The following is a 15,139-nucleotide window of genomic DNA, read 5'->3' on the forward strand; positions in this document are numbered from 1 at the left end:
TCACTAAATGGGATCAAAGTTTTTTATTAACTACAATAGTTTCTTGTTTTGGCATATTTATTCAATTTCAAAATAACTTATCAAATGAATCAGTCTCTGATATCAATAATTATTGTTGAATAATATAATATTTATACACATACTTGTATCTAAATCTTTGTAAGTCACCATCATTGATATTGTAATGAAAAAATCTATTTTTCATTGAATAAATATTTAATTCCATCAGTCACTTAAAATAATAAAAAAATTTCCGTACAGATGCAGAAAAACAACTCTACTGCAACAGATATAGTAGAATGATATACTTTATGTCTATTAAGATATTCACAGCCCCTTAGAGGCTGCCCTCTTCTTTTTGAAATATAGTCCTTGGTTCATATTCTCCGTTTGCATATATCGCTCTTATCTTTTTTATTCCTAAAACACAGAAAACGAAAAGAAGAAAGAGTAGGAGTTGGCAATGGTACCATCCCTGTCGTGTTTTTCATATTATTTACGAAACTCTTGGCCGTACGACATCGCGCAATAATCCACTCGCTTTCTCCATATTTGTCTCATATTCTCTGTTGGCAAATTGGTAGAAAACTGTATCCTCCCTCACATGGCTTTCCAGCTCTCTTGGGATACTCACTCGCGTCCCGATATGAACGACATTCTCGTGAGTAATGTACTACCTTGTGTCAACGATGCACGACGAAGGATTAAAAGACCGTAATTAATTCTTAGCTTTATTTATATGCTTTGTTTTGATTCAATGAGGTGAGATATTATCTAATTGAAAATGTAAATTTCCATTATTTTGATATTGTTCTTTATTAAATAGATATCGTTTAATTTATTTAAATTTTGCACGCCAAAAAATGAAGATTTAAAATCGAATCATTGATAAACAATCAGGAAAGAAGACGAAGTAAACTATTTATTAGTTGATAAAAGTGTCTGCTATTACTAACTTTAATTTTCATCGTCTATGTTTGGACGACAGTAAAAGAGTTTGAAGGAATTAATTTATATAAAACAATGAGTTTGGGCTTAGTTTATGCTCTGACGACGAACTTCCAATTAATTGAAATCTGCAATTTTGTTATCTTTTAGTTTTTAACAAATTGCTATTGTTATCAATAATATACAATTTTTTAATTACATAAAGTTATTTATAACAGTACTTGATTGATATTTATCGAATATAATAATAGTTAAAATAATTCAATAAATTAAAACCTATTTTATTTGTTTATAACAAATTCAATTGTATGTTTTTTGTACGTACGTATATCTATGTTGAAACCTTCTAATATGCCTTCAAATGTCTCAAAACTCAAATATTTGATAGACTTACGAATTTCTAAAATCAACCCCATCACAATAACTTCCTAATGGGAAGTTAATAAAGTGAGATTTATTCTGATAATCGTAAAAGTTAATTTTTGTTGAAGAAAATGAATAAAAAGTTTATTTATATTTAATTTTAGTATTGGAAATTTTCGATACTGAATGTTCTGTAATAAAATTTAGATTTTTCTCAGTCGATAAATGGAAAAATAATCATCAAAATAAAGCTTATTCCTCATTTTAGGGAATATTTATTCTTAACTCATTGTGATTGAAGATGAACTTTTATGGAATTAATTTTATTGACTTTACCTAGTTAAAAATTAACGTATAATAACAAGAAATATAATTTTTTTCGAAGTTCATAATTCTATAAATACTTTCAATTTAATCAAGTCATTTTTATTGTGATGAAAAATTTTAAAAAAATATGTGAATCAACTATTTAATCACTATGAGTAAATTCACAACAAAAACTTAGTATTTTAGAGACAAAACGATTTTCAAATAATTTTTAAAGCTGTCACATTCAGCTGAAAGTTAATTTTTCTGTTGTGTTGAAATTGTCAAAGTCAAGTTCGTTAAAAAACGGAAGTGACAATGAATTAGCTTTTTATCTGTCTGCTCATAACATAAACTTTTTCAACATGAAGGCAAGAGGTGTTATGAGTGAAAAGAGAAGTTCGGAAAAATGAAAAAGTTAAAAGAGCGCATCAAAATTGATAAAAAGCGAAAATAATCTCCTCCTAAAAAATTCCATTAGACCTGTTTTTCTCGTTCACAAAGTAGATCATATATGTAGACTAGCTGTGGGTAATAATTGAAAATTGACGTTGTTTTTAATCCTCGTAACAAATGGCAAAAGAAACATGAAACGACTAGATGATATGACGTGCTTGACGCGGAAAATCCTTGTGCAGGACTCCGAATAACGTGCAATGGGATCCAACACCAAATAGCTAAACGAATCAACTTGTGATGTCTGTCCAGTTCAGTGAGATTTAAATTTTCAATCATTTTTTCCCCATTTTTCGCTTCAAATTATTTTTGCAACATTTTTTGCATTACTTTTTTTGTAATAAATGAATTATTATTCAGCGCTTTTTTAAAGTTTTCTTCTTTTTTTTATTGTGATGAAAAGTTTAAAATATTAAAAAAAAAAAAAAAATATTTAACACTGACTATGTATTTTTTTTCATTAATAAGTTATGTATTAATATATCATAAATAAATAAATAAAGTTATCCAATAAATGTTAACTCTATCTCTAATTCCTAACAACAAAAATTCTATAATGATTCGAACATAAAAATTTTAATGACCATTTGAAAGTTATTTTTTCAGTTTGGTTTAATAATGCCTGACTTCTGGTTGATGTTCCGCCAAAAGAGAAGAAAAAATACAAGAACAAATGATGTAAGAAAAGGCACGAAATGTTAAAAGATAAAATAAATGGCATTGTTAAAGTAAAAGGGCTCATGGCACGCGCCAATGTGATCAGTCAAGGAATTCTCGAGGTCTTAACGTTGGACTTGAGTTAATAAAAAAAACTTGCTACGATTGATTGCCATCGACCGGAGTCGACAACAAGTTCTTATCCACAATCCTTTCACTAATAACCAATAAACAATAAAAAAAATTCTATTTGACTTGGCTTATATATCGTACGTAAATGATAAAATTATTAACTCCCAGAGGATTGTCTGTTGATTATTCCTCTGAATAAATAAAGTCTCGTGTCGACGGTCGTTTTCACGAGAGTGATTATTTGTCGGTTAGTAGCGTCCTGTCGTTTCCACGCAGGAAATAGACCCCGCAGGACTAAGATCCTTCGATGAACGAGCCTTAGTATATCTCATTCCCGTGCATTATTAATAAAACGATTCACCTTCTCTTAAATGTTTTTTCTCCTTTTCTGATCTTCACCAGCATCATTTGTATTTTTATTTTTACACTGCCGGTTTCTATTCTTTTCCAATCGCTATGCTGTCAACGTTCACCTACGGATTAAGCGTCGTTACGAAAAATAAGTTGAGTTTAGTACATTAGAAGGTGTATTCATTGTGGGATCTCTCGAGACTCTGCCGGTGCTTTTTAAAGTCAATGTTGAAGAGAGAGGAAATGAGATGGGTGACGGGACCACGTAGTGTCGTAACTCAGTTTCTTCGGTGTTGCTCCGATCGACGGCTAAGAATACTTTATGCGAAACGTTTCGACGTCACCGTCACTTCGATAGGAGAAGGGGCAAAAAGAGGCGGACTTTAAGTATTCTGTGTAGCGTGTGGACCGAGAGGACTCGACAAGGGACACTCACACCACAGTCTAGAGAGTTAGGGTGGACCTTTCAACCCTCTTTCCTTCCCTATCCTTAACCCCCTTCTTGATCCCTTCATCTCTTTTGCCTCTTTCCACTTCTTATGGCTTATGTATTGCAATCCACTAGTGTATTGAGCAGTGACACCAACGCGGATATTTTCCGCATAAACTTTTGATCCCACCAACTGCCGTCGAATTGCACTAGATGAAAGAGGAAAAAATGTATCGATATTCAAACGACTCTGACGCCTGTATGAGCGACACTCTCAAGATGTTCTGTATGTGTATTATTCTGCTGAGAAATAGAAGCAGTAAAGGAAGGAAAAATTTAAACTTCTAAATGTGTAGATATGTCGGTATATAGATGGAAGTATCTTTGCGAATTGAATTTGCATAGTGTCTCCAAATAGCCATTCGGCCAAATGTCGATTCTTTTATGCTCTAGGGAATTTTATTTCGTATAAAGGGACGAAAATATTCTGTTAGAATTACAGTAGCCGGTAAGTCGTGTGGGTTTTGCAGGTTGGAGTTAAGGAGACAGGATTATTTATTGCTCATTAGGTATGCATAGATGATTCTATATTATTGATGTCGAATATGAGGAATGAATCAATTTAATTGACTTGTTCAATTCGTTTTATCACAAAAAATAACTTTTGATAAGATGATAGATTAACATATTGAATGATCATTTATCATAACTAATTTTTTTCAATTATTATGCAATTATTTCTTTTAGTATCTTCAGGGATGTAAGGAGATTTTGTTTTTTCAATTGATGATTAACTTGTAAATTAACTTGTTTTACAGTTATTTATATTGGAAAAAAGTTTAATATTTGCTGTGAATTAATGAGATTAATAAAATTTAAATCTCAGTGTTGGAGAAAAATTAGTGTGGTAGAAGCTGTAAACCTTAAAAAGGAATAATTTATTTTCAAATGATAACTTGGAGCCGTGATAAGAGGCATAATGTATCAAGTCTGGTAGTATTGATAATTTGATATACACATCACTGATTAAGATCTCCCTACACGTTTTAGTATTCCTGTGTTTCTTTTTTAGTTTTCTTTGTGAACTATCTATAATTTATGATGGATTAATTTTATTGTAATTAATAAATCGATATTATTACATCTTATGGTGCATTTTTTTCATTACCCATAGCTAACATCTAATTGTTTAACTACAAATTCTTACATTAAATTAAAAAAAAATATTATCGACTGATGTACTTAATTTGGTGTTACAGCTTTATATATGATGATTCTTAATTCAAATTTTAATTCTTTATAAAGAAAAAAATTCCTTAAAACTTTCTTGTTGCAAACCATAATGACAATAGGAATTGACAGAAACTATTTTTAAAAAGTTGTCTAAGGCAAAGCATCAAGAATACAAATACCACTACATTGATTGACATAAGAAAAAATTGCTCTGACCATTATCATCATTCGATGATGATAAAAGTTCTCCAGTATATCACTTTAAACAAACTCTAAATACATCACAGCCCTTCAAGATCTTGAATATCATCAGATGCTATCAAGTCTAGTTTCACGTATCATCAACAGACTAACTGGATCCAACATATATCAGTTTACGATCAAAGAGGAAACAGTCTAGCTGACATCAGACAACTTCCAGCATCCACTCCAAGATGGAGCTATGGATGTAGCTTTGCAGGTTTCTCTCTCACCCCCTGGAGCACAGCAGTTGTTTCATCGATCCTTTGACCTATTATAACTAACAGTATGAATAACAGTAGTTCGCGTTGACCTAAACGTGAATAGAATAAACCAAATTCGAACATTTATTTTTTTCATCCGTTTATTAATCGTTGATATCAATTATAACATCCCACCGAAAGCACATAATGATATTTTTTTTTATTAATAAAATAAAAGAAAAATTATCAACCATATTTCATTTATTATCTCTTAATAGTTCATACAAAATTCATTGAATAATTTTAGACAATATTAAAACGACAAATAAAATTTATTGAATCGCCAGTACAATATATAATGATCATAATAATAGTAATAATAATAATAATTAATATTATATCTTAATTTATCGCAACTAAGTTTATCACCTCGCGCGTGATACTTTGAATGAATTTACTTACAATCGAGTCATATAAGGGCAGAATTATTGCGAGATACGTACAGAGCCTAATTTACAAGACGTTTGATAAATAAATTCACTTATTTATTAATTAATATTATTATTAATAAAATTTATTTTATTTTGTTATTAATTTATATGTATATCTTGGTGATTTACTTTCGTGGATGAGTGATTGATCAATCGATTAGAATGATCGAGCATTTGGTAATCATCTAGCAGTAATAATTTAGCCGTTCATCTACTAATCTGATTGATATTTCAATGCTGCTGATCTTACACGATGAGAACACTAGGGGAATATCAAATATTTAATCATAGCGCTCTTCGGATCTTCTTTTGACTCCGATAAATATGCAATGAAGGCGACGAACAACTTACTTTCAGACAAAAAATCCTTCGTTTTATACAACGTAGAATAGGACTTTATTCTTATAGCATAAGCTTTTGATCTCTCTTATGTAATACATTTTTTTTATTCTCTCTTTTTTGTTAATAATAGCTTCTCATTTGTATTAATATTGAAACAATAAATGACAACAATTTATTACTGGATTATATGATTAATTGAATATTCATCAATTTTTTACCATTTTTCTATCTTGCTTCAAACATTAGAGTCTGATTTTTGCTAAATTATCACTTTTTAAATAAATAAATTCTAAACTACTTTAACAAATTCATTCAATACATATGCATAGATATATATATATAACATTTAAAATTATATTATCACAATAAATATTGTATAATAAACATTAACAAAATTTTATCTTTTTATTTTTAACTAATTTATCCTTACAATAATATTCACGTTTAAGAGTAAATTACAATTACATTTCTTCAGGCCAAGTGAACTTATTTATTTTTTACATTACATCAATAATTATTTTATTGAACAAATTTTTTTAATTAATGCAAATATTTTTACATATCTTAACAATTAACATAAAAATTAGTGAAATTTATTTGTAACTGATATTATTATCGGGAATAGTCTTTATATCGATTAGAATTTTTTTCAAGTCTCAATTCATATAAATTCGCCTATTTTTTATTACTTGTATTTAATCTATTATTCAATCTTTAAGTTAATTTACTATTATTAATCCTTTACTGTTATTCATTATAATAACTTGTAAAAATTTTTGCATCAATCCAATGTTTTAAATTTGTCAGACATTATCATGATACTATGCTTTTTCGATTTAAATAGAATAAAGAACAGTTCATCGTTAAAAAAACATTCTCTCTTTCGAAACAGTAGTAATAATATAAAGAGAACAATCGTATTGAATAATTATCGTTATTTTCAATACAAACAAGCATTTTTTCGTATCATTTTTATTTTTAATCAACGTTTTTTTTTTTTAAATTTTCTCTTTCTCGCTTTCATTAGTAAAATTTGTAGTAAATAACTCTCATCTTGTTTTACATTCATGATGTGCGTGTTCACTTATCGGTCAAGTGTCCGTTAATTACGGCTATACAATGTTCGCTTGCGTTTTAACCATACATATATATATATATATATATATAGGGGTATGAGGCCAAGGGAAGAGGGAGAAGGATAGAAGGCAGGAATTGATGAGTTGGCATTATTCACACGATGCTACGTGATTCGCCTTCACGTGTGCATTACTAATCGTACACAGTGTTAAACGGTTCATTTGGCGCATTTGTTTTGGCACGAAGGTCGCATTTATTCAATACTACTTTATTAAGTATTTCAGATATTTTTTTTTCATTTATCAACATTTTTTTTCTTCCAGTGATTTTCCTTTCATAATTAATATTTCTACATTTCGTTCTTTGTCAGTTGATTTTGGCACGTTTGACTGTATGAAATATGTTTTTTGCATAATGAAATATTTAATTAATATGTTTTTCAAGATTTTTAGGGAATTACTTTTTAATATTTTTTAAAGAAAAGTTTATTATCAAAATTTACAATCCGCAAACATGCAGAAGTTGTTAACAAGAGATGGTGAAAATGCATCCTATTGAGATAACAAATGGGCTATGTAGAAGATAAAATAGAGTATATAATACTCTAATAGAGTACATGAAGGTTGAAAGACAAAGGAGAATTTAGATAAGGTCAATGACGTCGGATGATAAAGATAAAGATGTGATATTTGTATGCTTTTTGGAACAAATAATAACTGATAGCTTTAGAAACATATACAATGTAATAAGTTATCATATACAATACAATGTTCTAAAACAAAGGTGAACTTGAGAATTAGATTAAAATTCAAAAATTATCTTTTTAATAAAAATTAAAATTCTAAATAAATCACACAGTCGATAACTACTTTATAATATTGCACAAAAATTTTTCAATATTCTTTATCATCAAAGCTTTCATTATTTATTTTAATTTTGAAATTTCAAACTAATCATTTGCCAAATTGTATTTCTTAAAAATTGGTTGAATATTTGTATAAATAATTATAATGTAAAATGTAAGTTGGTCAATTCTTTGACCACATTGTACTGTTATTGACAATTGTCTTTAAAACAATCTCACTTTATTTAAAATCAGGCAATAATTACTTCTTCTCTCTATAATGAAATTATTCAAGATTTAAGATCAATAAAAAGGATTTTTTCAGAAACTAGTCGAATTGAGGATTTTCAATTGCCTTTCTATTATTATTCAGTACCATCATGTCTATCTATCTTGATGGCATCACCTATTAACCCCTCAGGAAGATAACAAGCCCGAAGAGAGTGTGTGTACCAATGTGCATAAGGAGAGAAGTACATACTGAAATTCAGCCCCAGGCTCTATCAGTGAATCTGCCCCAAAACCTCAGCTTTCTCCACCCACTTAATGTCCAAAGCATTAGATCTCAGATTGATGACTCTGTGTTGCGTACAGATATGTAAATAGATTTAATCTTGAATAAGTTCTCAGTTAAGAAGTAACCACTAACTTATTTCTTACACGATTTTTTTCAAAAATGCTTCTTCCTTCCAAAGTGAGATCATTTTTTAGATAATTACTTTCAACTTGCATGATTCAAATATTAATAGGTCTAGTGTGACTTAATACAATGGATGGATAAATAGTTAATCAGTAATATAGTAAACGTAAATACTAGAAAAAAACCAGAGACATGTAGGGATGTAACTTCTTCCAACTTAATCTTCACTAATTGTGAATAATATCAAAGCTTATTTTATTTATGACCCTGAAACAATATTTATAATTTCATAACCAAACTATCTGACAATTCCTTAGTAAAATTTCTTCTTAGCTATCATGTTAAAAAAAAAAATCTTAACCCCCAAGTAAGTAAAAGACTTCCTATTTACTGAAAATAAATATCAAGTTATCCAGCGATGGGATATAGCAAAAATACTCCCCTGAGGCCTTTAGAAAAATTGCTATGAATATAGAAATTCAAATTCTTTTTTTTTTTAATGAATGATTTTACTTCAAAACTCACAAAGTCATTAGATTATTTCAATAGATCATCTTGCTCAGATTTCTCTTATCTCAATTTTCCCACCACGATTATAAAATCTATGTCACATTTTCCTACTCACGTATTATGTACACAATAACCCAAGATAAATAACAAATATTGAGCTTTAAAAGAGCTTGAAAATGAACGGAAATTCATTTTAATAGGCCATGATATATTTGTTTAATAATCATTATCATCTTTAAGATTAAACTTAAACATATGAGCGTTGTTTCAGTATAGGTCGTTGGCTTGATTTTCTCAGACTTCTTTCGATTGACACGATCTGTCCTCTCTCTACTTTTTCTCAGCTCGCAATCACTTAAGATTAATGTTTTTTCAGTAGCAGACAACGCACGTAAATGCGGAGGAAGATGTCAGACTGAAAAATAAAAGGAAGAAAGAGAAAGGAACTTTGATGGAAAAACAAGTTAAATATAAGGAAGAAGAAGACAGTAGAGTTCTTGTCTAGTGATTCCTCGAGGCGTAAGATGGCACGTCCGCACCCACGAAAGGACCACTGACAGATCGATTGAGACTCCAGGCTATGTCTTGTGGTCTTTACTACTGTATGGAGCACGTAAGTGGATGAGACAAAGCGTGGTCCAGGAGAATCGGTGTGCCTGCTGCCAATTCTGTTCTCGCATCTCCACAGTCGTCCTCGCAATCAAAGTAATTGCTCTGTACAACAAATAAACAAACATTAATTAACTTTATACTTCTATTCATTTATAAATACAAAAGTTTTTTATTAATTTTTAAATTATAGTTTTTCAATTATTTTACTATTGTAAATATAAAAAATGAAGTGAAAGACTTGAATTAAAAATTTGTTTTTTGGTAATATTAATTTATTGTAAAAGAGAGAAATTTTTAAAAAGGTTTTTTTTACCATGATGATAATTAATTCAAAAGTAGAACGGAAATCTTTTCTAAATGTGGCTAAACTTTTTAATGAAATGGCTAGTGATAATAATGATAATAATAACTAATTAAAAACTTATCAATGGTAAAATATTAACGAAAAGTTACGCATTATAAAATAATTTATAAAATTTTAATGGAAAAAAATACAAAAATGTGTCCTAGAGAAAATAAAATTTGTTCCACAACAATTGATTTTATTTTAACAAGATAATAGATAAAATGTATTTTAAATTATTGTTTGTTTTGTTTAGATTTAAATATTAAGTGAAAAATAACATTCATGAACGGAAATCAACAATTATTAAAATATAAAATATTCAACGATTATATATTTAATTTATTCGTTATTTTATTGCCTCACTCTCGAGGCTTCAACTTCGTTGTATTAATGAATTACTTGGTTGTGTACAATTAATTTATATGCAAGTCTTTATTAGATTAAATATTTTTTGGACGAAGAAAAAAAACTCAATTTCAACCACAGACTTTTTATCTTAGAAGTACAGTTTTATTGCTTATATTTATTAACTTTTTAATGGCAAATTATTGTAATTCATTAATATTGTAATCTCAAGAAAAAATATTGATATTGTCATGATAACTTAAGTCTGATTAAATTTTTAACTAAATCCGTCAAGCTGTTTTTTCGCAGAATAAAAAAACTAAAAAAAGACGAATTATCCGATTTTCACAATTCATCAATGTTTGTTTTCTAAGATAATGAAATATTTTTCCAATCTTTTATTATTTTCCACTTGAAAGTTATTTAAGTGAAACTTTTGGGTTGCACCTAAATCAGATTTTTTATATTTGAATTTTTCGTTTATTTATTTGTTAGAAAAATGATAAATTTCTCTACGTATACCTCAATAAACGGATTCGAATAATTTTAAGTGATTATCAATAAAAATATAAATGTCCACTTTAAATTCCATTTTGGCAATATTTAAGAAAAATTATTTATTGTAAATAAGTCGAAAAATAAGCATCAAATTCTATCAATAGCATTAAATGAAACAATACTTTAAAGCCAATCAATCTCAACTTTATTTATTTGTGCTTACAATAACTGGATAATGCAAATTAGCATCTAAATGCTGAACTATGCATAGTAAATAATAGTATTTAATAGTAGGACGGGAAGCGAAGAGCTTTGATCGAGTAGATCTTCTTGCCTCAATGAGTTATGATTAGATAATTGAAGAACGTCATTTTCTCGAACACTGATTACTTGGTAGAACTATAGGCAAGGAAGGGGCTTTCATGTTCCTCATATATACTTTGGACTGAGGTGGATCAAGATGGTAGTTCAGTCTGTGGGCGTACCAGATGGCTTGTAGACGTAGGACGAACGTTAGTTGGATGACTAATTTCATTGCCGTCGAGTTATTGACGTCGATCTATCGCTTGTAAGACTAACACTGGAGTTCACAGACTTGCAATTATAATGTTGGTCTCCGTGAAATTAAACTAACAATCATCTTACGTGGAATAAGCACTTTCCATATAATCCTAATTTTGAAAAATAAATAAAACTAGTAATTATAATTACTAGTTACATTTACAGCAAATTGTAATTAATTTTATAAATTATTGAAAATTAATTAATTTAAAAATAGTTAAAAGTTGTAAAGAATTAGTTATAAGGTTGCCAATTTTATTGTACATTGTTCTAATTGATTCAAATGGAAAGAATATTGATTAAGTTAAAAATATAGAACGGATATACATGTCAAAAACTGGAATATATTGAGAGAAGGTGTTAATTAAAATTCGAATTTATTAGTACTCTAAACTCTTTAGAAAGTATTTATTAACTGTTAATAAATTTTTTCAAACGATAATGAAGATATATGAGTTATTACAGGCGTGACCTATTTTAAAGAATACTTGTACAAATTGAAATATTTATTTCAGTGCATTAATTGTTTGTTACTACTAATTTATATTAGTATCAATGCTATTTATAAGAGGTTCATTGATTTTCTCCATTCATTCAGAACGAGAATAAATTTATATCCATACAAAATAACTTTCTCAATATTTCTATATAGATATTAGTTTTAGTTGAGAGAATTTTTAATAAATTTATTAGAAAATTATTTTAATCACTTTGAGTTAAAGTATTCCGTGAGGATCATTGAAAATTTATTGACTCTAATTAAATCATTAAAAGTATATTTGTTTTAAGCGACAAGTCCTTCAATATTAATTTTTTTCTGTTTCACATGTTGTGGTTCATTTTCTCTACTCAAAAAAAAAGTGACGTGAATGATATGGATCTCTGAGAAAAAAATGAATTAAAGAAAAAGCAAAAAAGTGTTAGATAGTATTAGAACGATAAATCACTTGGCATTCAATGCATCGGCAGCTGTCTGTAAGAGAACACGTAAGTCCAAGGATTTCAACGGCTTCCTTATAAAGCTCTGCACTGGATTTCCGTTGTCTAGGTGGTGGGCTTCGTGTACTTGACGGTTGACTGAGTGTGATGCTGTTATTTCTTCTCGAGTTTTTTACTCGTGACAATTCTCGTGACAGTGACGAAGTTGATGTTATTCCTCGTCGGCGACTGTGATTGTCATCAGTAATTAAAGCTCGGCCGGCAGGAGATGCAAATAGTTGTAGCATATCCATATCCTGTTTACAAAAATAGAGATTTAGTATCTAGTTTTCGGTTGATGGTTAAATGAATTATTTTTACGATTATCGTTATTGTTACAACCCTCCGTTGCAACATCATGTTTGTTCCGGACATTTGGGGGTTAAATTCGGGGTCAAAGGAAAACTGTGGGGTCAGATGAGAAGTTGAATGGCGCAAGCGGGCGGACAGAATGGCTATAGCTGATACGGGTGATCGTGTCGAGGAAGCCAAGTGGAAGGGTGCACGATAACCACGACGTTCGGGTTCCGGTTTCTCCAAGGCTATAGACGCCTCGTTTCTTCACATTTTAGTGAAACTAAAGTACCGATTGTACACCCGAGGTCGATCTAAGAAAATTACTTTTCACATTCTACCGCATATGTTTCCAGAATCAATTGTACAAGCCTCTGACATTTCCACGAGTATCTTATCAAGATAACAGATAAAACCTATTGATAAAATTATACCGACAAGCAGTTCAATGTTCTAAGGGGCTTTATTTTACGATTATTGCAATAGAATTATTTAGGAAAGATGTCCAAAATTAAATAAAGAAATTTATTATTGACTTTATTTAATTTCATGATCTGGAGCAGAATAACTGTAGGCTATTTAAACATAGTTACTATTGTACAAGTGTCAATAATTATGATGCGTTGTAAATAAATTTATCGCATATGTTAAAATTCTTTTAAATTTTTCTCAGAAAAAACAATAAATTTTCTGTTCAACTTAATCATAAAATGTTGTTACAGAAAAAATGATTTCGAATAATTTAAAAATACGTGTATTTATTTGTTTACAATATTAAAAGAAATCGTACGTTTAACAACATTTGTTTGAAAGAAAAGATAAATAATTTACATTTATTCATTCTTCTTTTTTGATTCAGCGAATTATATTAAATTAATAAACTTGATTTTATTTTATTTGACAACTGTACAAAATGAATCTTCATAAATTGGAAAATGAATTATAATAATCTCAGGAAAAATAATTTCACATGGTTATTGCTCTCAGTAATCAACACTCGTGAATAAATTTATTATTATAATGGATTAAATTTTTTTCAGTAAAATTGAAGAATGGTTTAATTTGTAAATAAGCGACAACTTGTTTGATTAATTTACTGAATTAATTTTAGAGTAAATGTATTTCTATAGCAATATAAGTAATATATAGATTTTCAGGGACAATAACACAAAAACAACAGACTTTCTTTAATTGCACTCTTGTGAAACACATCAGCCTCATTTATCACTGATCCAATACCATTTGGATTGGAGCCATAGCTAGTATATGGACGTCAAGTCTCCAGAGAATTTTGTACAACTCGATCCGAGTTCCATCGCTAATTGCACCTGGGAATAAAAGCCCGCTGCTGTTGGCTATATCACGATTTTTACCCCTTTCATTTACTGGATAGTTTCTTTTTTTTTAGCTCTTAACCATCGGCAAGAGCAGTTCTACTATCTGTACACATGCGCTTTCTCTTAATTTCAATGCTATTTAATTCACAAAATATACGGCTCCATAAACATTTTATCAATAGAGTACTTCGAAACCTTCCAAACATTTTTTAAATTAAATGTCCATTATTCAATATTTTCATTAAAAAATTGGCAAAGTAATTGGAATGTTTTTACTCTATTGAATAAAAATAAATTTAATAGGAATATTCGTAAACAATGGCATGAACTGCATTTTTATCTTTTACCTGATCGAGTATTTGAACTCTCTGTACTCTGAATTTTTTCGGTTTTTTTTTTTTAATAAACAATAAAAAATGATCAAACACATTGTAATTAAAATTACTCAAATGTTAATTAATTAAGTAAAACGATATTTGAACATTTTTGATGAATAAAGTGATACATTTAAGTGGTTGATGTAATTAATTCCATTAAAATATAATTCATGTTAAAATTGCAAAAAAAATTATCTGTTTTTTCACGGTTTATTCACTCTGCATACTCGAATATTTATCATGTCATCAAACAAAATAAAGACCAACTTTTATAAAATATGTGTTCTCTGAACTATATTTGTCTTGAGTATCCATGTAGTAATTCAATCGTAGAAACATTTACTTTAACTGAGACAGGGAGAAATTTCTAGATGATAGAGGAGCAAAAGTTGTGATAGAATTTTGTGAAAATTCGGCATTCAAATTTGATTAACTTCTCACCGACATAGACTCTGGTGTATGATCCAGTACGTATATTCCATTGGTGTATCCATAAAGCATAGTGTCCAGATCTGAAACAAGAAGACATAAGTGAAAAGTTAAATTAGTTTGACCGTGTTAGGAATGA

At 29.1% G+C, this 15,139-nt stretch overlaps 1 protein-coding gene across 3 annotated transcripts in view; it reads right to left on the reverse strand.

The window, feature by feature from the left end:
* Window positions 1–7,537: 7,537 nt before the first annotated feature.
* LOC118074609 (uncharacterized) overlaps window positions 7,538–15,139 on the reverse strand; it is a 78,553-nt gene continuing 70,951 nt past the window's right edge. For all 3 annotated transcript variants that reach the window (XM_035095986.1, XM_035095987.1, XM_035095988.1), the window contains 3 exons: window positions 15,013–15,083; window positions 12,533–12,820; window positions 7,538–9,937 (listed from right to left, as the gene is read on the reverse strand). In XM_035095986.1, coding sequence (XP_034951877.1) covers window positions 9,821–9,937; window positions 12,533–12,820; window positions 15,013–15,083 — 476 coding nt within the window. In that variant the 3' untranslated portion in view covers window positions 7,538–9,820. The remainder of the gene's footprint in view (window positions 9,938–12,532; window positions 12,821–15,012; window positions 15,084–15,139) is intronic.

Source organism: Chelonus insularis, unplaced genomic scaffold (genome assembly GCF_013357705.1).
Source record: "Chelonus insularis isolate UGA/USDA-ARS -01 unplaced genomic scaffold, ASM1335770v1 contig_135_pilon, whole genome shotgun sequence".
NCBI lineage: Eukaryota > Metazoa > Arthropoda > Insecta > Hymenoptera > Braconidae > Chelonus > Chelonus insularis.